This window comes from Salminus brasiliensis, chromosome 1 (genome assembly GCF_030463535.1).
Source record: "Salminus brasiliensis chromosome 1, fSalBra1.hap2, whole genome shotgun sequence".
NCBI lineage: Eukaryota > Metazoa > Chordata > Actinopteri > Characiformes > Bryconidae > Salminus > Salminus brasiliensis.
The window spans coordinates 38,649,127-38,677,027 of NC_132878.1; the positions used below are offsets into that span (position 1 = coordinate 38,649,127).

The following is a 27,901-nucleotide window of genomic DNA, read 5'->3' on the forward strand; positions in this document are numbered from 1 at the left end:
TGCAGCCCAAGTACTGTTCCAAACAGCACATATAGCCAAGTATAGCAAAATGCCCAGGTGTGTTCTTGCTCCACCCACCTTATTGAGAATTCAGGTGACTTGGGACAGCCAAATATCCCAGAATGCCTTATGCATCACGCTGCTGTTCCAATTGCAGAATGGCCGTACAGCATGGTTTCTATAACTTTTGTCCCACAAAAAATGTGAATCGGAAAGGGGGTAGTACGAAACAAATTAGTCTGTTAATATTTGGTGTACTAACCTGCCAGATCTGCACTATTAAGATAAATACATAGTATATAGTTTATATAAAAGGTGTTTAGTGCGCAATTGGGACAGAGCCACTATAATCACTAGCTAGCTACGTAGGAAGCAATGAAAGTCCCGGGCTCCTCATTACTCCCCGCCTCCATTCGCTTGATATGGACCCGCTGATATAGAGGGTGGACAGGCTCTATAATCAGGTCTCAGTTATTCATGTGCTTTAAAAAAAATTATAAAATAAAATAATAATAATAATAAAAATAAAAATAAAAACCCGCAGCCACATCAGCCCTTTGCAGATAGGACTGGCGAGCCCTGTTGTAAAAAATAAAAATCAATAAAAATCTCATAGACAAAATCTGGACTCTCTGTGTTGTGATTATTTGCTCTTCCCTCTGGACACAAATGCATTCCGCTGATTTTTGATATGTGCTATGATATATGCTATGAGCTACTCCAGCCCCGGCTAAACCCCCCTGTTTTCAGCTAGCTAGCATAAAGTCCCCATTCACACACTGGGGAGTTGAGGGGAAAGGAAAGTTTAGCCTCGCCCGTGTCAGAGATTTGGAGATTTCCGGGTCCTGTGACTTATCAGGTGGTTGTCCGTCAGGAGGAGAGGGGCAGCCTCTCCGCTTTCTCTTTTATCACCTCTTTCCTTCCCCCAGCAGAAAAACTAGCTCCCGTCTGATCCACACACTCCCTCACTCTCTCACACACACATACACACACACACTCTCTCTCTCTATTCTGCAGGCCAACTCGAGGGGAGAGAAAAGTGGAAGTGGTTGTGGAAAGTTGTCGAGTCGTCCCCCCTCCCTCAGCAACTGTCACTCACTGGCAGCAGCAGCGGCAGCAGCATGGCTGGCGGCTCGGTGTCCGAGTGTAAGGAGTACTTGTTCAAAGTGTTGGTGATTGGGGAACTTGGTGTGGGAAAGACGAGCATCATCAAACGATACGTCCACCAGCTCTTCTCCCAGCACTACAGAGCCACCATCGGCGTCGATTTCGCCCTCAAAGTCATCAACTGGGACAGCAAAACGTTAGTTCGGCTGCAGTTATGGGATATCGCAGGTAAGACCGCACTTCCTGAAGCTACAGTGGGCACTTAGGGGGTGGCAGGAGGTCTCCTGAACACTGAGCTCGACACCGAGCGCGTTTACTCGGCTACTGAACCCCGGCCCACAGACTCACAGAAGCACGTGACTCCTGAAGTTTACACCACGGTCTTCACACGGGTTACTGTCTATTGAAGTACCCTAAAACAACTAGTCAGGCCATGTCTGAGCTTTCAAAACTTTTTTATATTATAGAAGTAAAGGAGAAGTGAGAGGAACCTGGGCTCTGTGTTGTGGTCATGTTGGCGAACATAATTGCAAACGCAATGTAGGTCATTGGGACTCTCCGCCCAGAGAGGGAGGGAGGGAGGGAGTGAATGAGTGGCACCGAACTTCAACAATACAAAATCCGAGAAGACAAATCAAACATCTGCTCTTAATGTGGCTTGTGTTTTTAATCAGGCAGTCAAGATTGTACTTCACTGTCTGAGAGCGAGGAGGAGGAGGAGGAAGGAGGAAGTGAAAACCTGTACACCGAAACTTTGACTTCACTATGAAGCAATGCCTCTGATTCCAGGGCTGCAGATAGTTTTTCAATCTAGTGAGCGAGTGAATGAGGGAGGGAGGGAGGGAGGGAGGGAGGGGGCAAGGAAGTTTCATAACCTGGTCTATCTACATAGCTATGCTTATGAAACAATGTTATGTGGCCTGACTCATTCAGTCATTCAGTTGCTGTAAGATGTAAATACATATATAAAATGATATGCTATAGGCCTACTGTTCAAGCATATCATATCATATATCATCACACTAAATGCAAAGACGTTTTCTACTGCACTTGAGCAACTATGCAGTCATAACTGTGACTCTGCAATGTGACTGCCATTCATTGGTGTGTGAATCAGGCCCTCATTTATGTCTTTATGGCGTCTCCTAAGCCATTCAGAGATGGTTTATGGGACGAGGAGTTAAACATCCCTGAAAACCACCTCACAGGTGACCGATACATTGGCGGACCTCTGAGACTTTGTTTTTCCATAGTTCTGAGACAAGGTTTCGGCCTGATGTGTATTTATAAAAGACGCCCAAGGCACAAAAAAAAAAAAAAAAAAAAAGAAGCAGATTGCAGTATCTTTCTTTATACTGCTTTACTGTTATCAGCATCTGAAAAGATGCAAGTTCATAGTAAAATTACTATTTATGCAACATATGACTCCTTAATGGTTGAAGAAATCCATGGAATTCCCCTTTAAAATCTGCCGCCAGAGTAGACTTTGAGCTCTTGACTCTTCACTCAATGGATGATGGATTAAATGTATGTATTATAATATTTTGCTTGGTTTGAATAACATGCTTCAGCAGTTTTAGAGATATTTTAGCAGTCTGAGTTCCCTTTAAATATAAGGAATTTGTGGGGGAGAAAAAAACAAAACAAACTGAGTCCAGGAATTTTTAGCTCACCCAATTAAGAAATTGCGTTCTTAAGGAAAATAGCAAATGTAAAAAGCAGAGATGGTGGCGTTTTAATGTGTGGACAGTAAAGGGTTAGGAATTTTAGTGAGAGCTTTGCACATTTACTAGTGACAGCGACAGCATATGCTTTTTCCATGCCCTCTGTAATCAGGGTCAGCACCTGCATCTCAAAAAGTCTCCCGGCTGCTTTTTGCTTGAGGCACAATAGCGCTGCAGAGGCACGTGTAATGCGATCTGCCAACAGGAGTCTGAGGAAGAATGGCCGCATTTACTATTCAGTTTCATTTTAGTGTCACATGTGTGCCAATATCCTCTGAAATTGCTCTACGGTGGTCAGAGGCTGCGCCGGATTATGAGCCCCTGTGCCGTACCACTTAGGATAATACGCATCATGAGGTCATCATAAATCGCCAGTCTTGCGAAGGGAATTGAAGTTTAACCTCTGAAGCTGACAGACCGCACTGTGAGTACCGTATCTGAAAACGCGGCCCAGACATTGGTGATTTAATTCGGGGAGATGATAAAATACCTCATCACTACATGGGGCAGGGTGGGCTCCATATATTTGCTCTAAGGGAATGGCGTTTCATTTTCATTGACTTTTCATGGTATAGCTCCAGGGGACTTCAGCCACAGCTGCTTTTTGTAATCCATTTGGTTCCTTTTCGAAACAGTTTTGAGAAAATAATTTTATTTTATTTATGGGAAGTTCCAATCACACATTTGTACTTCCTTGTATCTAAGTGCACTTTTTTTTATAATGTTATTCAGAATACTGTATGGGAAAAACACATCATCTGAAAGATGGATTTAACCACAAATGAAAAAAAATCAGATTTTGATATTATGAAAATGTGGATCATGTGGGAAATGACATACTTTACTTTTTTTCCACTTTACTTGAGACTCGCCAAAACTGTCTCTCGCAAAAAAAGTGATGTTTGTTCTGGAACTCATTTTTAATTAACCTTTTAAGTTTAATTTGGCTTTCATTCATTTGAACAATTTTCTCCTTAGCCCCAAAATATCAAATACACCCTCCAAACTGCACATATTCATTTCAGAGATATCTCAAATAGATATGGTATGTGGTAAGTGACACTGTATTACAAACCTACCCAAAGAAATACACTCGGTCATCTATAGTATGTCAGTATGTGAGAAACCATATAGGCAAGTTTATTAGACTCTCTCTCTCTCTCTCTAATGTGGCCCCATGTGACCTTGATCACTCTGACATTAAAAACTGAGATTTTTTTTTAGACATTCTTCTGATTTCCTGTAAAACATACCTTTACTTATGTGAATGAATTGTTTTGGTGCTTGCAGTGGGTGTCTTAGCTTCACAAAAATAGTGGAATGTGTAAATAAAATAATGTATAAACGACGAGAGGCAGAAGATGAGTTTCCATTGTCCATTGGTCAGTTCTACACAAAACTCGGCCCACGAATCCACGAATTACAGATGAGACGCAGATGACGGACACACAAATCCACCAGTTAAACAAGGTGAGAGGCAGGGATGAGTCTCTTGACTCGTCTTCGCAGCCTCAAAACTCACGTACGATCTGGCAACAGACGCAACGAAAGAGAAAGACTCTACAGAGTCAGGAACTGTATATCTGCACTGTATTATCACAAAGATATTAATAGAAATATCGAGAAACCCCGCATTTGAAGCAGCAGCTAGTTAATCTCTTTATGGTAGAGTCCTGTATGAATGTACGATTAAGTGCCAATATTGGTTATCTCTTCAGTTGGGCCTGGTTGAAAACCTGTGAGCAACCAAACTAGCATTGCAACATCCCTTAACTGTGGTAAATCACTGTAATGCAAGCTGTAATTGAATAATAATGCATGGTGATAATAAAAAGACTGTGTCAATTCTGAAAGTGAAACTGGCCTTTGGAGAGCGGTTTCCTAATAGAGCTGTTCCGTCTCTTTCCCCCTCTCTCTCTGCTGTGACTGGAAGCCTTAGGTGCAGACAGGGTAATGTTGTTGTTTCAGGTTCAATATTTTGAAAAGTATCAATTATCAAGAAGAGGGTTCTCTAGTAATTGTTAATCTCATGCAATGTTTACAAAACTGATTGACTGCAACAAATACAGTCATTTGAAACCAAACCAAATCATGCAGAAGCGTGATCCCAGCATGATTAAGGGCAATTATTAAAGTGACAATTATAGTTCAGATGACTTCAGACTTAAAGCACAGGAAACTAGATGTGGAGCAACCGTTCATATTTTTTTGACAGTACTAGAACTCGAGAGTGTGTAGGTGAATAAAGCCCTATATAGACAGGATTCATTTGACATAGGGAGGTGGGTTAACGTAATTATTATTAGTGTCTCTCGTTCCCGTCTGAGTCTGTTGCCTTCTGTAATACGAACTGTAAAAACAACCCCTGGTTATATTAATCCCATATAAATTGGCTTGGTCCAGGCTTGGTCTTTCTCCCACTAAGTAACACTTTCGGTCCAAATCAAGTGGCTCGTACAAGTTTGTGGCAAATGTTTAGGGTCATAAACATGATTTTTGGTGTGACGGTGATGCATAAATCGATAAGAGACACTCTTATCGCTCTTGTCCCAAATAAGAAATCTCTTATTTGGGATTTCTTGTCCCACAGTGCTGTACTTTGGCATACTAACTGATTTAGCAGTAGTAAAAATGTTAAAAATATTAAACATAACCAGAAAATAAAGCCTTAAAACATGGAAAACAACTCTGTGCAACGAGGCTGGTTTACATCGCTGTGGCTACGCTACCGTCAGTCGATCTGAAACTCCTACACAGTCCTTTCTAGCTTTTAGCCTCACTTTTATGCTTAATAATATTTGTATGATTTATTTTCCCCAGAAATGACTTGGCTAATGACATCTCAAATATTTACTGTCAGCTTGACATGTTTTAGGCTACTGTGATATGGGATTTAGGCATGCACAGCTTGCACAGTGCTAATTGGTAGGGTATAGGCATTCATTACTTGTGGGATAAATTAGCCTTGTAGCTGCACTACAAAACACCAAGAAACAAAGCTTCGGAAACCAAATACGAGAGAGAACTGTTATGTAAAGGATTTTTTTTTTTTTTGCTGAACTGTATCTTTAATTCAGGCTTTGCAGACAAATCCAAGAAATCTGTTCCAGATGCCAATAGAACAGCGCTATTTTCTGTTTACTTTTCAAAGGCGATGTTGCCAGGCACACATGCTTTAGAAACTGTTCATGTGTCCTGACCTGAACCCGTTCTCCTTGTCTGTCGAAATATTCTTCTTTCTAAAGCAACTGGTAGAGAGGCAGAGGTCCATAGAAACTGATTGAGAACAGTTCTGTACCGGATAGCGACACGTTATTACATGTGTCCTTTTCAGCTCACTGGACCTCAATCTTGATGGAATCCAATGCCTGAACGTGTCTGTGCGTGAAGTGTGTGGAAGAAAATACTTTTCAGGAAACCATTGACCTGAATTCTGTTCATTCGCAGTGATGCCATTTAAGGTTCTCCATAATCCCAGTCCCTCGATCCCAGTCCAGGCTAGTATTAACTTAAACAGATCAGATCACTTTCCTTCATTCAGTCCTCTGGCTTCATGCCCTCCATTAACCCTGTTAATCAAGCACGTAATTGGCAGTTTGGTGGAAGGACTTGAACGTGACTGACTTTTTTTGTTGTTGTTGTTGTTTTTAACTCCCTCTCGACCTAATGATTATGATAATGATCCTGAATGGGATGACTGTAATCGAGGCCTTCGGTGAAGATGTGTGAGTTGGAGCCTGAGTGAAACCAGGGGCTCGTCCTCCCACTGCAGCCCAGAATAGCTGTACTGCTCTTGGGCTGCCTAGGAGAGATGAGCAGATTACAGCCCTGCAGCTTCAGAGAAAGCCAGACCGTCGTGTCAGTGATTTGGGCAATTTAAGATAATAGCGATTCTCTCTGAGAGAGCAGTTGAGAAAACAGTGGAATGGAGCGATCGGTTAAAGCGTAGGTCAGGGTATCGGTGTGAGAATGAAGGGACTGTGTTTTCGAGAGTGCTGATGAGAAGTTGTGTTTGTCTGCTGCATGGATCCACTGTAATGCCTGGAATTTGATCATTATGGGTTTCTTGCAGTTGCGCTGGCTGTTTTTACATGACCTTGCCCCTGTTGAATTTTAAATGACTGTGGATTGTGACTCATCATAAGTATAAACACTGCCATCTTAAAATTAGCTTTTGCTGTAAAACCTATGAATCATTTTTGTCATATTTCTTCAATCACTCAATCTTTCTTCATTTTTTTGACACATTTTTCTCAAAGTCTCAAAGGATGCAGCCTAGGAACGTCCTCTGGGTTTGTAGGAACCTTTGAACATCTGTTTTCCTTTAATCACTGTAATCTTGCCCACGTTAATTTTATTTAGCTTTATTTTATGTAGTTAATGTATAATTTTTTATTGTGTGTGTTCTGCTTTATTTTGTACTTGCACTGTGTGTGTGTGTGTGTTCATGTACTGTCCCCGCAGTTGTAGTCACGTGACTCCGTTCCGTCCCGTCTGCGACATGGTTATAGGAAACTAGTGTTCATGCACCCTGCTTTGATGACCTACAGCACTGCAAGTATTCCTCAACACAGTACACCTGATCTAGCTTGTCAAGTGATTGGGTCCTTCAGGAGCTAGGATTAGCTGTGCTAAGTATGTAAGACCTATGCAGTGTTCTGGGCGTCCAGGAGAAGGAATAGGAAACGATGGGGTTAATATGTTGTATAGTCCACTCTCGGGTAGCTGGTTTAGCTTGTAGTGTATTAGGCATACAATGTAATCAGAGAACATGGTCTTGCATAGGTCATGTTTTATATAGGGCTAAGGAAAATAAATAAATAAATGAATAAATAAAAATGTCTGCCTAATGCTTGTCGTAGTCAGACGCCAAGCAACTTAGGCTAAGCTTAGCATGGCATGGTGCTAACTTGCTAACGGCTTACAGTTTGAGGTTTCTGGGTAACAAGGCTTGTGAAATTTGGTTCCACATTGGATTAATTAATATTGGCACATTGTCTGTCATATTGTCTGCATGACTGCATGTACCGACCTAGGGCTGGGTGATATGGTAAAAATGCTAGCGACTGATAAACTGCTATTTAGAGACTCTCCTTTACTGAATACAGTGATTTTTGTTCAACATCTGCAGCTCTTCATCTAATGAAACCACTCTAATTACACTGTTAGTAATGAAACCTGCAGCTGATCAGCACTTACAGTATCCGATACAATCAGGATAACAGAATTTATCACAATATGATAAAATTTCATCATATTGCCCAGCTCTGTATCAAACTGGAATGCCTGTACCGTGGTGGTTTGGGACTGCTCCACCTACCGCTACTCCTCCGATAAATATATCCTCAAATATTGACTTGGTATGTCTGTCAGATCTAAGCATCCAGTATCCGCCCATCTCCACTAACAGATAATGCACAGTAATGGGCCACCAATTTACGTCATGTAAACTGTGCATACCTTTCACACAATTGCCTGATGAGCTTTTCTTTATGGAAATGGAGATAGCTGCAAAAGTACCTTTCAGCCTCAGTTTGCCCAGCATGTCAATGTGGCTTAGGGCAAGTGTGTAATGACTTAAGCATGCAGTTTGCACAATGCTAATACAGCAACTTGGCCCCGGGGGTGGGGCTGAACTTGTCTTGGCCGTTCAACTTTGTTTGGGTATGGGTAAAGTTGCATGAATTAGCGTTTTCCACCAAATGAACACTATTTGTTCAGTCATCTATGAAAGCAAGTACACTAGACAGCAGTCAAAGTCGTCCTCTGATACCAGACGGGCTATTCCTGTGTTTTTGCTTAATGAGGGGGAATGGCCTGTCTTGTGTGAGGTGAGAACACTTCCTCTGAAACCTGTCTCCGCCCTGCATGGTGTGGTGATTTCTTTCCTTGTGTCGCTTCCACTGTTTTTAGTGTCACTTCCTGTTGGGTTAAATAACAGGCTCCTCTGGAGGATGTTCACTGTGTCGACAGATCGCCTCTGTCCCTGTCTGGGTGCTGCCTTCTCGCGTCCGCTCTGCCATCACTCGTGTCGTGGGTGAGGTGAGGGATGCTGGGGCTGGTCAGTGTCTAAAGTGCGTCGCTTGTCACACTGCAAATGAGGGGGTGGGGCGGCTGGGGGGGGTGAGACTTGCAGCTGGCTCGTCTGGCTTGGACTGTTTCCATGGCAACACACCCACAAGATAGTAACCGCGATTAGGACCACGCAAGGAAAACTTCTGGTTGCCATGGCTATGGACGAAGACTTTCCCTTTTTCTCTGGCTCTCGCTCCCCACTTATTTCTTTTTGCTCATTCGTTCTCTCGTCTCGCTTCATCGTCAACTCTTCCTGCAAACAAATCCACACTGGCATGATCTGAAGCGCCCCATTGTTATATTGTAGCGTGGGAGGGTTGAGTTTTGGCGCTTGCTTTTTCCCATACTGAAGATGAACTAGTGGAGGCTAATGGAATTAGCTTAAAACCTTATTCCAGCATTATTTATTATTGGAATCGATACAGCATTGCCATTTTGCTCAGAACCTCTTTTGCTGTCCAGCCGTTCGCTGCCCACTTTAGCAGCCACCAGTGTCTCAGGCATTATGTTATTGAGAGAAGTATCAATCAGAGATGAATGGAAATTGATTCTTGACATCAAGTGTCCAGGGCAGACACAAAAGCCCCCCATTTCTCACCCTGGTAATCTTTCTAAGAGCAGCAAGGAGAGCTTGCAACTATTGACCAGCAGCGCTATTGAAATACACCCGAAGAAAGGCACCCGGTGTACACCCCTGACTGTGGCGTTTAGAAAACAGGGCTCAATAAAGAGCTCTCTGTCAAAGGACTAACATGCTGCAGATTGAATTAAAGGACAGTGGAACAGTGATAACTTGGAGAGTGTGCTTTTTGTTAAGGTCAGTTGTTTTTTGGCAGCGTTGGACTCAGCATGAGCAGGAGCTGAGCTTCACAAATATTTTTTTGCTCTGTTTCCTTGAAACGTACTTTTATCCAAAGATTAAACTGTTCAGACAGCGAGGTGGGTGGAAGGGAGAGGATGAATTCTGAAGTTAGAAATACAGATGGCACTGATCCAAGAGAAAATGCCAAATTGGATTTTGGAGTTTGGGTCTAAACTGGTTCCTGAAATGTCCACGTAATTGCTAGAAATGCATGAAGTAAAACAAGCTTTGTGGTCATGTGTTTAGAGCAGTAGCCTCATATGGCGTAACACCAGCATTAGAACAGAACAACAAATTGTACCATGAGCTAGAATATTCAGTTGTGGCCAGAGGTTTGCAGTCACTTTAAACATGAATGCCTTGGGCTTTTCAATTTCTATGTAAAACAAATTCCTTTTAAAGTTTGTTTTTTTCTGGGGAATGAATCACAACATACATGTTTTAATGAAAAAAAAAAGTCAGACACATTTAGATTGTTCACACTATAAATTCAAATGTTGACACCTTTTCATTGCATTGAGCAGCGGAGGAGTGGAACTGTGTTCTCTGGAAGGATGATGCTCCGCCCAATCAAATCAGAAGTATAAACTGAACAGGTGTCCCAATACTTTTTGCTCATATAGTGTTATTCTGGATCTGAGAACTATGCTTTGGTCATCAGTTTGGTTTTTACTTTGAGGGACGCTTTTATCTATATCGCCCATTTGTCCTCTGTGGACTTTCAGCCTGGTGGAACCTTTGTAAGTGGACTCTGTTGCATACATATTTGAGTACCCCTGGACTAGACACTATGTTTGGTGGACACCGAACACTGCACATCACCATAGACCATGATGGTGGCAGCATCATGCTGTGGCCGTGCTTCTTGGAAGCATGCACTGGAAGGCTTGTTTAGGTAGAGGGTTGAATGGATGCAGGAAAATGTAGGACAATCTGATTCAGTCTGCATAAAAACAACAACTTGGAAGAAGATTTAACTTCCAGCAAGACAATGACCCGAAGCATACACCAGAAACTACACAGAAAAGGTTAAAAGACAAGAAGGTGATGAATGTTCTGAAGAGGCTATCTCAAATCCCAGACCTTATTCCAATACGGAATGTGTGGCTGGACTTGGAAAAGGGCTGTTCATGCCAATCCCCAACAGGGCAACCTGACAGCTTGAGCACGTTTGTAAAGAGGAATGGAGTAAAATTGCAGTGTCTAGATGTGCAAGCCTGTTTGAGGCTGGTGCATCTACTAAATACTGACTTTGAAGATATATGGTTTTAGTGTTGTTATTTAAAAAATGTAATTCTTTTTGGCAAGCTTTTAGCTGGGTATTAGAAGTGACCTGGATCTCATCCAATGCCCAAACTGGGTGTCATGGTTATTGCAGCTTCATTGTAATGTGTGCCCAAACCAAAGGAGAGCACACTATGCAGATATATTGCCAAACTCTTACATCATGAGTGATTGTGTGTGTGTGTGTGTGTGTGTGTGTGTGTGTGTGTGTGTGTGTGTGTGTGTGTGTGTGCTTTCTCTTTCTCTTTCTAAGCCCCAACCTGTCACTTGCACCTTCCTGCTGTAATCCGCTCCATTTCAAACGGTTCCCTCTCAGTGTGCCCCTTTCTCTCCTCCCAGTGACAAATAGCTGACATTCTCACAAATCCTGTTATTAAGATTTTTTTGGCCAGTATTAAGTGGAGCTGACTTGTCCATCGTTTTCTCTGTCTCTCGCTGTTTTCTCTTCCTCACCGGAGAGCTGCAGCAGCATATGCAGAACACCAGCCTTGAGCTCTTGAGAGCCTGTCAATTAATAGGCGGGGAAGAAGGAGAGGCTGTGTTGCCGAGGCTCCAGTCTCAAGCCCAGCGCTGTGGAGCGGGCTTTTTCAGGGCCCACACCAAATCGCAGAAGAACGTGGAGTCCTCCTCTTGTGTGTCAGCCCCCCTGGGCATTCACCTGAGGTTAAAAGGACTAAATTTAGCTGGGCAATCAAGAGCAATTAGCTGCCGAGAGACCCGAGGAGCTTTTGGCATGTAAAGTGCACAGCTGAGAGAGAGGAGATAATGAAACGGAGACCATTGGGGGGTGAAACACGTGCTTTAGGGCTGTAGCATTAACAGTAGACATTAAATGGCTGAAGTCAAATTTGGATGTTGAAGAAATGTTGCATTAAAATGTGGTAAATGGCTGTTTTTGTGTGCTTCATATTGTTTCATTGTTCTCTCCATGTCTAGATGAATTAATTCATCTAGTATGACTCAAACGTGTGTGCTGAAGAAATGAAGAATGGGATCTGTGACCCAAACCTGCATTGTGAACTTCATTTTTAATTATTTGATGATGGGTGTTTGATTTCCCAGTGTCACATTTGACTCGATTCCCTTGATTCTCCTTGAATGAACTCCATTATTAGAGTAACAAGGTTTCTACCCAGTGCTGGCACAGTCTATTCAAATTGTAAATGATCTTTGGTCATTCCGTATCAGGACTTGGATCTCGCTGATCTAGAAGCCGCAACACAGAAAGTGATGTCGAGTTATGCTGTTAGGCTCTCTTATCTCAAAACATTCATTACATGCAAGCTTGTTCCCCCAAAAAACACCAACTTTGATTTCTGATGATGTGATAACTCTGATCTGGTACTACTGCTGATGTAAGAGGGATTGGAGCATCTACAGTCAGGTCTGTGAGTATTTGGACAGTGCCATGCTCCCTCTTTAAGGCTTTCAGTGTTCTGACATTAATCATTTAGGATTTTACATAGGCCTTTGTTGACATAGGCCTTCACCATGTCACAGGCTCAAAAGTAATTGGACAAACTAACAGGAACTAGAAGGAGTATTATACTGAGATTGTAATACTAGCATACATAGATGTCACCAAATGCTTAGTTGCCTCCCCTGAGATGCTTTGCCAGGCCTTTGCTGCATCTGCCTGCAGTCTGTGGTCACTTCAGAATTCCCTCTGATACTTCTAGCAGCAGTCAAATCATCAGTAAACGCCAGTGACCCAGTTTTAAGACATCATCTTGTTCAAGAACTGACCTGTTCCTTTCTATCAGTCTCATCTGGCCTTTTCTGTTCTTGAGTGTAACCAGTGATTTGCATCTTGAGGTAAACCCTCTGTATTTACATTCAAGAAGGAGTCTTGATTGTAGACTTTGACAATGATGCGCCTACCTCCTAAAGAGTGTTCTTGACTTGATGATGTGAGGGTTTTGTCTTCACTAAGAAAAGAATTCTGCTGTCATATACTACACTACTCTACATCTCCATCCTTGGCTCGGATGACACTTGTGAGACATTGTGGCATAGACTTTATCAGGTGATGGAAGGTGTTCATTATAGAGATTAACTGCTTCACAGTGGCACATCAATTGCTCTGTGCCACCCGCTGGAGTCATCCTTTCCCTCTGGTATCAATGGCCGCTCTAGGCACTACGGCAGCTCTAGAACATCCCACAAAGATACTGCCATTGAAACCCAATTATTATGCCCTTTTGGACATCTGTCGAAATGCGCACTCTGCTACAACTGCCTTGTGTGCTTGCTTGCTTTTTATGTGCATCGAACCCCATCACGTGGCAGCTGATATGATCATGACAGTAGGCTAAGGGTGGAAGCATCGCAGGAATCGCTGACTTTATGGGATGTTTGCCGCAATAGTGAAGGTGTACTGAGAATGGACCAACAGCATAACGGTGTTGCCCCACGGGCCATTGATTTCAAAGAATGTACAAAACAGTAGATTTCGGCACTTCTTAAGATTCTCTTTCTCTCTGATTTATTATTATTTTAAAAGCTAATGATGGCCTCCTTTACTTGCATCAACACTTTTTAGACAGCATATTGAGAGCTTCCATAAATGCAAATGTAACACTTCAGGACTCAATTTCAGGTCTTTTATGTCTCTAATATGTCTTGAAACAATAGGGGAACAGCCCCCACTTAACCATGAAATGTCCACTAAAATCTGTCAGTTGTCAGTGAAGTCAATTAGCCTTCCTTTTGAGCCTCCATAGTCTTCCTCTAGAGTCTATAGAGGCAAAATGACTAACTATGTCACTGTCCAAATACTTATGGACCAGACTGTAATAAATCTGTACGAGCACGAGAACTGTAATCTGCAGTTAGATTTGAATCAATCATTATATGATCATTATATGAAATACAGAAACTGAAAAGTGTTCACATAATTTACATAATGCTCACATAAATGCCTGCTGCTAAACACACACACACACACACACACACATCCTCTGCCTCACGGCACTCTTGCTGTATCTCTTGCCGGGAGAACAAGGGAAGGAAAAGAACAAAGTGGTGTCAGACGATGGAGACAGGAGTGTGATCAGAGTCCTCCGGCGTGTGTGAACTCTGATCTGAGCTCTGGCTTAACACTGCTTACACACAGGCATCTTCTGGAATCATCTAACTGCTCTGAGAAGTCGTCTTCTCATCAGTCAAACGATTCTGCCATCGGGCACGAATGGGATGTTGAAAGGTGCCGGCACACAAAAGCGTTCTGATGTTTACCTTCATCACCTGGAGGAACAGCTATGGTGCCCTTGCACAGATGACTCGGTTTTGCTTCTTACCTAAAGGAATACCTTCCTTACATGGCTTCGGTTTCACATTGCAGTCTTAAAGTAATGAAAGCTTTTGACCACCAATCGGCACTGCCTAAAGTTGCCGTCCAGACCATCTCCACCATTCCGGGGCCAAGCCAGAGAACCCCACCAGCCAACCCTCCTCCAATCTTCCCCCAGTAAGACTGATCCCTGCATAGACCGCATATTAAAACTCTTATTATAACACACACTATATGGACAAAAGTATTGGGACACCTTCATTGTTTCTTCTGAAAGCAAGGGTATTAAAAATAGTTTATCCTGCTTTGTCGGAGTACCTGCCTCTACTGTCCCTACAAAGAAGGCAAGGAGCATTGCTGTGAAGATTTGATTGCATTCAGGGACAAAAACGTTAGCAAGGCAGAGACTCCCCAACTCCTCCCAAAAGTGTTAGATGGAGCGCAACCATCATTCCAGAGAACGCAGTTCCACGGCTCTGCAGCTCAATGCTGGAGGGTGCCAATAGGTTCTTGTTTTAGTAGTTAAATTTATGTACCTCTAGGGGAATGTTGGTCTCACTTCTGCTTCTTTTATTAGTTTTCATTTCAGTGTATCATTTAGTTATTTCCCTATGTCATGCTTTTACTGTTATTTGTTTTGCAATCTGGTGTCGCCTAGAGGAGGATGAGTTTCCCTTTAAAGTTACTTCAGTCCTGGTTCCTCTTGAGGTTTCTTCCCCTCCCTCTGAGGGAGTTTTTCATAGCCACGGTCACTATTGGCTTACTCACTTGTGGCTCAGACCCCAGATAAATATCTTCATTTGAATTTAAGATAAATTCCTCTGCATTTGAAGTTAGTAGAAGATGAACTGATCTCCAGAAGGTGTAGAAATGGGGGGGGGGGGGGGGGTAGGAAAAGTGAAGGAAAATGATTAAAAGTCCCACTCCTGGACACAGCATTTTCTCTGCTCTTAGTCCTCTGACTCCTCTCCATGGAGGGACTGATAAGAAGGTTTAGGTCTGCTGCTGAACAAATTACACGAAGGCCATTAATAGTGGCAGCCTTTTTTCATTTCATAACAGGTCTGGAATAAAAACGGCAATTAGCTTCCGCGTAAGCCACCGATACTTGGTCGAATGCACTGTAGAACAATGTATTGTGCATGTTAAGCCTTTTAAAGCTCCCTGTGGACGTCATTGTGAGCACGCTGAACTTGCGGCGATGCAGCCTCGCTGTCTGTTTCTCTCTTTCTCACTTACACTCTGCTTCATCCATCCTTTCGTTCCCTTCTACTCTGCTGCTTGTCTCTCCGTCTATTCTTCTTTCTTCTTTCCTCCCTCATTTTCCTCCCCCTCTCTATCTTTTTGCATTAATGCCTGAGTGTGTTAGATGAGAAAGGAGGTCAAGCTCAGTTTAATCTTTTTTTTTTTTTTTTTTTTTTTTTTTTGTGCATGTATATGAGTCAAAAGACAGCCATTTTCTCCCAAAGCCTAACAGCTCATGTTTTCCTGCCCTCCTGTGGTTTCATTGCTCCACCTTGTTCATGGTCTGATCATTGACGGCCTTCTCTTGTAATGTGGCTTTTGGCATTTGGTCAAGCATAGGTTGGTGTTGTAGCGGATTTTGTGGGATTCTACCCCAAGCTGGTACATGATTTCTGTGTGTGTGTGTGTGTGTGTGTGTGTGTGTGTGTGTGTGTGTGTGTGTGTGTGTGTGTGTACATGTTGAGACAGTGCTTTGATGTGGTATTAGCAGCCACTACTGAGGAACCTCTCACTCTCCATCTTCTACTTTTTCTTTTTTTCTGTCCATCCAGCTTTCGAAGACTTTGCACCGTGCTCCACTTGATCTCTCCCCAGGCATGATGAACCTTGAGAGGGAGAGAGTAGTAGAGAGAGAGAAAGAAAAAGCTCAGTGTGAATGCCTCTTATTCACTCTCTCTTAAGCTCTCCTAGCTTACGGCTAGAGCAATCATCAGTCCTACACAGCAGAACACAGTTAGCTTTTGCTTCAGGCATTTAAACAGGGGGACCTTTTCACAGACAACGGATTTCTGCTAGTTCATGTCCTCCTTTTCTTCTGTAGGTATTTTTGCTTTTCACTAACTTCTGCCAACAGACTTTCCCAATGTAAGGGGTTTCCTCTCCGTTGTGCTAAAATTGAGGACCTTTTAAGGATCTTCTGGAGATGGCACAGATGAGTTCGGCAGCTCTGAATGGATCTCTGAATTCGATTTTGAAATAAGCTGACGTTCATTTCTGTGAAATATCTGGTAAACATGATATCATTTTGTGTCTGTGTTGTTTTTTTAGGCCAGGAGCGGTTTGGGAACATGACCAGAGTGTACTATAAGGAGGCAGTGGGAGCGTTTGTGGTATTTGATGTGACCAGAAGCTCCACATTCGAGGCTGTGTCGAAATGGAAGCATGACTTGGACAGCAAGGTGAAACTCGCAAATGGCAACCCCATTCCCTCTGTCCTGCTGGCCAATAAATGTGACCAGAAGAAAGATGGGTCCAACAACGCCTCCCTAATGGACAACTTCTGCAAGGAGACCGGCTTTCTGGGCTGGTTTGAGACATCGGCCAAGGTAATGTCTATGAACAAACGCACTTGTGCAGTCTGCGCCACTGTGTACAGCTTCCCTGCTCCTGAAGTATCAGGCCTTTCACTATCAGAACTCTCTTAATTCAAGGGCCCTCCAGTTTTGCAGTTGTACAGAGTTGGAAAAGACCCTTGACCTACTACTACAGTCGTCCACAAGATCAAAGCTGTGTAAAATCAGCTATTCTAAGCCACATGTTTAAAATGTCTGGCATATTTCCTGGAATTATTCAGGGCTAAAACAGCACTTTCGTGCCTAATGAGACCATTTATCCCACCCCTCACGCCTGGGTCACGGGTCCGATATGGGCCAGTAAACACGTGAAGCAAATATGCTGCTAACAAAAGAGACAAGGCATCCAAATATAGTTGCATACTTGTGTCCAGATCTTCACAATCACACTCTTATGCCAATGTAATGCACACCCCTGGACAGATGACACATTTGACCAGGGGGGCTCAAGCTTTTGCATAAGAATGTGGGGTCCCACGTTAAATGACTTCTTTAATAACTTGGACAACACACGCAACAGCAGTATAACTACTGGTAATGTATTCACAATTACAGATGCATTGCGGAAGTACAGCTGAAGTCATTTAACACGTTTATCAACTTCAGTTTTGACTTGTTATTGCACAACTTCGAGAGCATCTCGTCCAGTGAAAAATACGTATCTCCAAAATGGTGACTTTGAATGGAAGTTATTGGAAAATATGAGTTTATTCCAGGTCATTTAGAGCATTTCTGTTGGTCTATTCATCCAGAATTGTGTACACAGTGTACAGAGCAGCTACAGAGTTCAAACCATGGAGAAAACTAAAAACTGACAAAATTGGAAATGCATATTTTTCATGGGATATCAGTAATATGCACTCTCGTGTGATTATACATGTGAATGAACTTCTGAGATACACTTATGTAATTACGGAAGCTGTATCATTGCATTACTGTTGCAACGAATAGATCACCAGTAGTTACATTGTAATTGCTTGTATATGTCTGAACCCACGTATTATTACACACTTCACTTATTACAGTCATTATGATCTTTAAAATTAGACAAAATGAAATTATGTCAAAGTATTTACATTGAACAGCCATAACATTGGTACCACTAATGGGTGAAGGGAAAAAACAGTGATTATCTTCAAGTACAGTGGTATCTGTCAAGGGGTGGGATATATTAGGCAGCAAGTGAACAGTCAGTTCTTGAAGGCGATGTGTTGAAAACAGGACACATGGTCAAGCTTAAGGATGTGTTCAGAGTAAGTGAAGTTCTTGTAATGTATTACTTTGTGCTTGTAACCTGCACAGGCCGGATACAAATAACACCAGGTCCCTTCAGTTTGTGTTTGTGTAAAACCTGTGAGGTGGTCCTGCCTGCTGGAGCAGCAAAATTTTGGCAATGACAGTGACAACAGTGTCACCGATGCCATTAACTGCAAGTCACATAGACAAGTCTCAGAGCTTTTTGTGGTTCCACTTCAAGAGTCTTTTTGACAAATTCTCTTAGTGTAATCCCCTCTCTCTCCCTCTTCTCACACACACACACACACACACACATATAGATACTGAAACACACACACACACACACAAACACACACACACACACACTCACTTTAAGAAATGATCTGTGTGTGTTAAGCCTTTTGAGTGCCTGGCTGGGTGACAGAGGGGTAGAGAGACAGGGAAAGGATTGTTTTGGGAGTGTGTGTGTGTGTGTGTGTGTGTGTGTGTGTGTGTGTGTGTGTGTGTGTGTGTGTGTGTGTGTGCTCGTGAAGGAGTGTGCTACTGCTTCTTTCACAGGCAATTGGCTGACCCCTGGTTGGCCGCTTCCTCTATTACTGAAGCTATTGTTTTTGTTGAGGTTGTATTAGTCGACCCTAGCAGATCAGACATGAACACAGTGAACACTGTGCCTATTTTTTACCCTAACTCTGTGTGTGTGAAGTGCTGAAATGCAATAAGTGTACCTAAATTTCTGTTACGACTTGTCAAACTTCAGAAAAGCTACATTTGTGAAAATTAGATTTTTTTTTGTTTACTTTGGGTTATTTATTTATTTATTTTTAGTTTAGGTATTATATTTATAATTAGATATATAATAATTTTAATCACATTTTATTCCTGGCACTACCTAGGTAGATACAGCAAAGCGAGCTAAGACTGGTTAGCATTGTTTAGGACAAAACTGAAGACCTGATGCATCTGATTAACCACCAACATAATTAGAAATTCACACCTCCTCATTTTCAGTGGGTGCGACCAGGTTTTTGAGGACCAAAGCATCTCTCTGGTTATTCTGGAAGCCAAGATAGGTCACTGACTGTAAGTAACCGGGATTTAGTCAGTTGTCAGAAAAAGGGCTCTTTACTAACTTCTACATAAAAAGTCAAATTCATGTTAACATCCGTTACAAACTTCACATAAAAATGAACATGTTTAATCTACAATGGTCAAAAATGTTGGTGTATCAGAGCAATAACCTACTACTCCCTTCCCTTTGGGGGTAGCAGAAATTGACCGTATTGTAGAGTTGGCTTTTTCCATGTTTTAGGAGGCCTAGGTCTAATAGTCACAGTTTTTCCCTAATACATTTTGTGACGATGCATGACACACAAGAAAAAATCTCTTTAGAGAGCAACAAATGGCAGTAGTTTGGTCTTTTAGTGTGTGTGTGTGTGTGTGTGTACAACTAGGGGGAAATTAAGTTAATTAAGTTTCTAAAAGTAAAGGAGGTTCAACTTCACTTCAGTCCTAGCTCCGAGCAATGGAAAAGCCATGATTGTGAAACTGCCATAATAGTCTAAAACCGTCACGATAGTGAAACTGTATTAAACAGTTGCAAAACCAAAAGGATTTTCAGCCGCAGGGTCCATGGTTATGGCAACCATAAACACTGCACTGTTTTTAGCACGTGTTTAGTTTTACTGGAGTTGTGAATTTGGTAACCTGGCTGGGGAAAGTACCAGTAAGCTACTGTTATTGGTGAGGTATTTAAATGAACTGCAAAGCCAAAAGGTTAAATTTCAATCAGTAGAAAATGAAAATGAAGGGTCCATTGAGTTAATATTGATTCTGCTCTTGACTTTCTGGCAGCCTAGGGACAGGTAGGTGCATCCAGTGGCATAAGTGGCACTGATAGTAGGGGCATTTGTGAGTAATATCAGTGAATATATGATTTAATTCATCTGTAAGTGTTTGGACACATTCTGTGCTGCTTTCTGCTTTTGGTGGATAGGGTTTTATAAAATTCTTTATAAATTATACAAATATGAAAAAGGCTGGTTGATGGTCTTTAAAAAAAAACAGCACAATGTGAGTTTATTTTGTTTTTGATCAAATCAGAATTATTTTTTATAGCACTCTTTACTGACCTTGTCACAGACACAACTTTACAGGAATCCAGTAATAAGACAGGAGATCAACACATCATAAAACATAAACATAAAAATGCACAGTGACCAAACCAAAGGCTAATGTGATAAGGTAAAGCTCCCTCAGATCTGTAGGAGGAAACCTTGGGAAAAGCCAAGGTTAACATGGGGGACCCATCTTCCTCTTGTTGGAACTATGTACAGATTATTGATTTAAAAAGTCACTGTGCCACCAATACTGTTCTTCTGCTTGGGTGTGCTGATATAATCATAATATACTATAACTAGTCTAATCATAATAGTGATGGTAAGAATGATGAAAGTAATGCTGATGGTTAAAGGTGATAGTAGCAAATAGAGTCCATATAAACTTAAACGGTAATGGAGGGCAGGGCAACTAGTCTGAGGCAGATGAGGGTGGGCAGCTGGTGTGATGTGGGTTTTTATTGTGATTTACATAAAATATTGGACTTTTAAGAGCATATTTTCACATAGACAAGGTAGGCTAAGTTCCTTACCTTGTTTTCTTATACGATCTACACATAATATTACACCGGTGACAGTCAAGTCAAGTACATTTTTTTATTGTACAACCTGATGTCAGTACAAAATAGTAAAATACAACCTGTAACCCAAAGTAAGCAAGCCAAAAACTTGGGAGGAACCAAGACTTATAATGCTTATAAGACATTATAATGCTATAATGTATAAGACTTATAAAGACTTATACATCCTCCTCTGGTCAAAACCACTTATTAATTACTAACATCAATGCAGAGTGAACACTGTATCTTGAGTTTTGCTGAAGTGAACAAACTGAAAAGGTTTCTAATTAAATGAGCACAGACTGCTCAAAACAGGTGACCTGCATCAGTTGAGGCCTGATCAACAGCATTCCCAGTTTAGTGGATGGCACATGTTGTATAACCACAACATACAATGATGCAAATCATTCCTGCTCTTATGTTAACGTCCCTCACCCAAATTAAATGGCGTTTGGGTGTCATTCCTTTAGGACCTACAGTATTTGCCGCCCATAATATGTAACCCATGTCATTGGCCTTGAGCGTACGTGTGTGTATGTGTGTTTTTGCAGGCGTCTGTGTCTGTGACTGGTGGTAGCTGTTTGACAGAAGGTGTCTCATCACCCAGTCTGCCTAAGCACATGTTTGTGGGCTAAATCTATCCATTAGGGATTCGCAGCCACACAGATGTCTGGAGGGGAGCTCTGGCACCTGTCGTATGCGTATATGTGTGTGTCTGTGTGTATGCAGATGTGTCATTCCTCATTTATCAGGACCTCCTTGTGTTCCTCAAGGCCTCCCGCGTCCAAGCGGATGGCAGAACCCCCCCACCCCCTCCCCTCCAACCTCTCATCTCTTTCTGGCGCTTTCTCTGTCTTGCTCTCTGGAGGTCTCAGCTGGCTTGTTTTGTTTCACACTCTCAGCCTCGTTCTTCTTGATTACTGAAGAGGAATTACAGTGGAGAGCTAAAGAGGCAGAATAAAAAGGATAACAAAACACATACAGACAGCCTCTCTGCAAGCATGCTCGTTAGGAGAGCCAGCTTTTGAAATAGTGAAGGAGAAGCCAGGTTTTGTTCCTCAGGGCTCATCATTTCTCAGCTCTGCTTATATTGTATACAGGCAGCATAAAATTTGGGAAAACTGTCCCCGAGAACAGATATCCTGTAGTGGAGATGTCTTTCTTCTATCTAATGAACGGAAAGAACGCCTCTAGTAAGCCAGTATTCCTTCTGCTGTGAGTTCTGAGCCAAGTTAATTAATTTTGTTGGAGACATTTGTGTGACAGTGAAGGGTCTGTGCTGATCACGTGGAAGAGTGAACACTTTGGTGTTAAAGGTAGTCCTAGAAAGTAACACTTTCAAGAATTTTGATTAACAAATTAAGTATGATCCTGTGCAAAGGTTTTGTCTGATTGAAAAATAGTACAAATCCTATAACACAGTTACTCTGTCTTTGATCATGTAAAAAATCATTGATGTGGCCTGTGCAAAAATATGGGCACCCTAGACTTTTGACAATCTCTGACCCTAATTAATGAAGCTGGTCTGAGACATCAGTTGTACTAAGGAAATGGCAACAGAATCTAGTTTCAATTTCTAGTTTCATGAATTCTCTGACTTTTTAAAACCTTGCTCTGGCACTAAAACATGGGATCCACTAAGCAACTGTCTAAAGATATAAAACAAAAGTAGTCATTGGGCGCTATAAGATAACTAAGCCTTCTAAGCTTGCGGTTTCAACAATGCGGGCTGATATTAAAAAAATAAAGTAGTTCAGGGGAACTAGGGTGGCACTCTGCGGGACCAAAAACAAGTGAAGTTAAGCTGTTAAAGAGACAAAAACTGCAGTTCATAAAAAAACAACAACAACAAAAAAAAAAACACCACCACCTTGTCAACTGTGAAGCACAGTGTTGTGTTGGTGCCCAAATCCTGGCAATATTGCAGGGGTGGAGGAAAGAAAGGGTTAAACAAAATACCTGCAAATCCTGTATAAAAATGTCAAACTGTCTGTGAAATGGCTAAACCTGAAAGAAGGATGGATTCTACAACAGGATAATGATCCAAAATACACCTAAAAACCAGCATGGAGTACCTGAAGAGACACAAGCTGAAGCTTTTGGAAAGTCCCTCACAGTCCCTTGACCTAAAAACATCATAGACAATTTGTGGATAGATTTTGAACAAGCTGTGCATGCAGGACAACCCAAGAATATCTCAGAAATACAGGCCTTTTGCAAAAATGTGGGTGGAAAAAAAAGTTCCAGTACAAGAATTTAAAGACTGCAGGCTGTGATTTCTGACAAAGGTAATGCTACTAAGACCTGACTCTGTAAGTTGCCCAAATGTTTGCACTATTTATTTATTTTTTTAATGGTGCCACTTTATTTGGATAGTCCATTATAGATGCATCGTTGACGCCCACCTTACATTCAACTAACATTCAGCTGATTGTCTATTAAATACAACAGAACTCTAAGATGAATGTAACCCTGCACCTAACCCATGAATCCCACCATACCCATAAATCAACCCTAACCGTAACTCAATATACGGGCATTGACATTCAGTCTAGAGTTCAGCTGCATTAAATACATATTCAGGTGAATGTCAGGTGAGCATCACCTTATTATATGTTTGATTGACTTTAGTTTTGCATGACACCCCCATCCCTTTTTTTTATTATTATTTTTTAAGCGGTAGGCCTACATCATATAGGAAGTAAAATCCCATTAGCTGAGTTTACATTGCATCTTTTTAAACAATCTATACAAAGCTGACATCTTTACAAGTGACATGCCCACATGGACAATTTCCATAATGAGAAGACTCGTCTCAGACAGTCAGACAGAACTCTTTAACAGCTTATATCAACAGGAAAAACATAAATAACAATATCAAATGTTATTGGTAGATGAACAGAACCCCCCAAAAAAGTTCTACAATTATTGATCTAGTTGAATGGTTGAGGCAACAGCCTAAGCGTGAAAGCAGCATATTATATTGAAAAAGTTAATAACAATGAATGGTTCTTAGTTTAAATGTGTGTCTTCTGTAGATGATTTCAACCTTTTACTTTACTTCGAAAATCAAAAAACACACATAATTTGACAAAGGGTGCCCAAATGTTTGCATTAGACTGTATCTTTCTTAGTGATAGCGGAGAGATTAGAAATCAGTGAGCAACAGTGTCTTGCTTGAAAATTGGGACGTGTGATCAAACAGTGTTCATGTCACCATGGTTACTTAATGGGCAGTGTGTGATGAATGGGATATTTTCTTGGACGCAGATGAAGAAGCCAGTACATAGTCTAAATGAGAGTTATGAAATGACACCACACCACCTCCACTTATTCCTTGTGGCTTCTTCCTATACCATAGACTAAAGGTGTGGAGATTTATAAAGCAAAAGATTCCCTTTGAGAAGTTTCTGTTAGTTTTAGCAAGCATGAGAAATAATTAGCACCAACTGACACCACGTCCTGCCATGTCTGTACCCGCGGGCTTAATCTCTGTAATCTCAGAGAAGCTGAAAGTCGTGTGGAAGTTAGATCCCGACGACTTGCGACTTGCAGCCTCATGTCCACGTTGTATGCGGTGTGGTAAGTTGCGGTGCCCACGCTGATTGGGACGTCGTGTTCTATGGGGCCCACAGTGATTGTGACAGTGTGGGCTTGTCTCCATGGTAACACTCTTACTAATCCAGCCTTGGGTAATGCTCCGACGGAAACCAGGGTCACACGGTGCACTGATGGTCAATCTGAACGCAGATGGACGCCACAAAAAAAAGACTCCATTCATCCTGCAGGGAGAGGTAGATGGAAACTCGAGGGTTCGAGCTGAAAACCTCTGACCTTTGTCCGCCAGTGCAGCTCATTATCCGCTTTGCCTTCTAGATGTCCCTTCTCAGCTTGCTGTATCGGTGCTAGTGCAGCCTCTACATTCATGATCTCCTTGATCTTTACAAGCCCTTGAAGTGGCACTTCACACTGAGAAGGTTTATCAATATTCATCGTCTCGTGACAAGGCCATGGTGGATGCTTAATGCTTTCTGCTCCCATCCTCTGAGCTGAAGACAAAACCAAGGCTTGGCTTTCCTTTAACCCGGTCGCACCCCCCCCCCCCCCTTCCACACACCCTAAAGTCATATCCTCATTCTCCTAGAGCTGGGGGGATGGGCGGCTTTAAGAGAAATGAGATGAAGAATCATGAAAGAATCATGAGGAGAAGAGAGAGGAGGTAGTCTTAGTGTGGGAGTGTGTTGCTTAGCCAACTGCTTTAATGATGATACTTTACTGTCTACTGAGCCCATAGAGATGGATCTGTCCGTTTCTCTGCTTTTCAGACTTGCTTTTTAATAGGAGGAATGGTCTGGAAAGAATCACATTAAACCCAGCAGTATGTTCACCAAGCGTGTTAGAATAATCCTTACCCTTGTCTTAGTAATGTCCTTTCCTTTTTGGTTATATTCTATTCCGTTTGCTTGTGGTGGGGGGGGCGCAGGATAAATCAAAGATTTCCTCTTCCCCAATGCAGTGATTTGCCTTTTGTACAGTATCCAAGACTACGTATGGGTTAACAGTCTGGAATGGTGTGATGCAGGTTTGTGATGCTTTGGGTAACGTTATGTAGTTTTCACCATTGTTTGATATAAGCTTGTGTTACAAGTTAGCTATTAAGGCTTCACAGCTCTTCTAAATAACTACTAAATAACTCTTGACACTGATGACACCTTTACTGATCAGCTATGTTTTGAGCAAGGGAAAAATTGTTTCATCTATGATCTTTGTAATGCAATCAAGCCTGCCATATGTCCACTGTTCCAAAACTGCAGTATGCCACCTCCCTTTAGTAGAACAGTAAGGACTATCAAGGCCAGCACATCTTGACATTCTAACAGCTTTTTCCCCCAGGCTGTGGCACTCATTAACCACATTGGACACCTCACACTATTTAAATAATGAAAACTTAGCAACCCTCCCTTACACCACTTCACTGTGACCCAAAATTCCAGTCTGTGTCATACTACATATAGTCATATCATTGTCAAGTACTGTAAATAAAAGACATTAAAATGTTTTCTCAGATACAGCATTTAATCATATTTTCTTTTGGGGCTCAGAGTGGCTCTGCGCTCTAATGCGCTGATACTATGACCCATGGGTTGCAAGTTCAAACCCAGAGCTATGCCGCTTTGCCATCTGCAGCCGGAGTCTGAGAGAGCACAATTGACTGTGTTTTTTTCTGAATGGATAGATGACGTTCTCTCCCCTCATCACTCTTAAAGTGATGTTGGCCGGTACAGGCGTCTGTTGGTGGAGCCGGGGACCCATCGACTGGTCTGTTATGCCACATTGGCAGCAGTTCAAAAAGAGATAGTGGTTGGCTTCACATGTATCAGAGGAGACACGTGTTAAGTTGTCGGGAGGTACCACAATGGGGAGAAAAAAAAAGAAAAAAAGAGTGTCTGTCTACTGTGTTGTGTGTTATACATGTGTGTACTCACCAAGAAACCACGATTCTTTGGTCATATTAAGTCTTAACAAGTGCAAGTCTTAAAGTGTCTTAATTTATGTCTCCATACAGGAGAACATCAATGTTGATGAGGCAGCCCGGTTCCTTGTGGAGAACATCCTCCTCAATGATAAAGGCCTTCCGTACGAGGAGAGCAACGGCGACCGCATAAAGCTGGACCAAGAGGCTGTGGCTGCGGAAAGCAAGTCAGGCTGCTGCTAGCGTCAGGCCTCATCTGTGCACTCACCCGTCGCACAAGAGGGCATATTAGAAAAGGGACTGAGACCCCCTGTCCTTTTTCCTCCCCGAACACCAGGTCCCTCTCGCCTCACGTCCACCAACCCAGAGACCAGCGGCACAAGCACATGTCCTGGCCTATGAGTATCAGGTCTCCAGATGAAAACCATAGCCATGAAGATGATGCCTTTTATAGTGACCACTCCATATCTCTCACTTTTTCTGTGTTGTTTGTTCCTGCCTTTCTCCAACTCTGTATGATCATGTTTAAGAACTTTTATATTTGTAGCAGAACCTCCAATAGCGTTAAGTGTTTTTTTTTTTGTTTGTTTGTTTGTTTTTTTTGGTCTCGCATTTTTGTTACGTTACTGAATGAATGCAGTCCTGTGCTGTGGGTATCATAGGAGGGTGTACCAAGTACATCCCATTTTTCTGCTATCTGCAGTTAAAGCTGGCATGACTAATGGGTTTGCTGGGAGAGTGAGCCGTTAACAGTCCACACTGGTCATAAAGTTAGGAAGTAATAAGGCTCTCCCTATGGGGGTTAGCCAGCAATTTTTTTTTTTTATTTGAATGAAAAAAAAAAGAAGTTCTCGTAGGGTCTAAAGTGGCTTTGGGCTACAAGGCATTCACCTAGGAAAAGGCTCATTAGGAGTCTTCCTCTCTCAAATAGCGCTGTAGAAAAATACAACTTTTACTTAAAAGTTTGCTATATTGTTACAGTTACTCCCTCTCTCTTGTTTTCCTCCCTTGTTTTTGTCACAGTCTATCGATTGCCTCCCACAGTTTACCCATAAGAAGCTTATCACGCAGAACAACATTGTCCAGAGTGTCAAGAAAAATATAAGGTTGTCCTCTAGTATGAGGTATATTAGAGGTATGGGTATGAGCACTAACTCCAAATGCGTCTTCTGGAGAACATGGCTGCTTCAGACTGTGTAGCCTGTTATATGCATGGACCGATGTTCATTTCGATTCAGTACATTTTGATAATGGTACTGAATAAGGCGTTTGAACACCGGTCCTATCTATTCCTCTTATTCCAGAGAGAACTGGAGGCAAATGTAATGTTTTTTTAAAAATATGCTGGATTCAACCCGTGTTGAAATATATCACTGAAGGAGAATAAAAAAAAAAAGACTTTTAAACAAAAGCTTGAGTTTATTTCATTCTGGTCGTTTAAATCTCTCCATGTTTCCCTGTCTAAAAATTCCATTGTGAATTAATCTGTAATTAATTCCGGACTGTCTGCGCCAACAATAGTACCCATTCAACCCTTTCAACTTTTGTAATTGGGGAGGGGAGGGACTCCCAGTGAG

The 27,901-nt window shown here is 42.0% G+C and overlaps 1 protein-coding gene across 1 annotated transcript; it reads left to right on the top strand.

Annotated features, from left to right (window-relative positions):
* The first annotated feature begins 888 nt into the window (after positions 1–888).
* rab32a (RAB32a, member RAS oncogene family) lies at positions 889–27,735 on the top strand. The gene is made up of 3 exons (XM_072695900.1): positions 889–1,335; positions 16,637–16,914; positions 26,418–27,735. The coding sequence occupies exons 1-3, from the start codon at positions 1,122–1,124 to the stop codon at positions 26,565–26,567; spliced, it is 642 nt and encodes a 213-aa protein (XP_072552001.1). The 5' UTR covers positions 889–1,121; the 3' UTR covers positions 26,568–27,735.
* Positions 27,736–27,901: the final 166 nt, after the last annotated feature.

Excerpts from the sequence above, each read along its gene's own strand:
- rab32a (XM_072695900.1), top strand. The coding sequence starts at position 1,122 with ATGGCTGGCGGCTCGGTGTCCGAGTGTAAGGAGTACTTGTTCAAAGTG. Across the intron at positions 1,336-16,636 it reads GCAGTTATGGGATATCGCAG|GCCAGGAGCGGTTTGGGAAC; the intron begins GTAAGACCGCAC and ends TTGTTTTTTTAG. Across the intron at positions 16,915-26,417 it reads GGTTTGAGACATCGGCCAAG|GAGAACATCAATGTTGATGA; the intron begins GTAATGTCTATG and ends GTCTCCATACAG.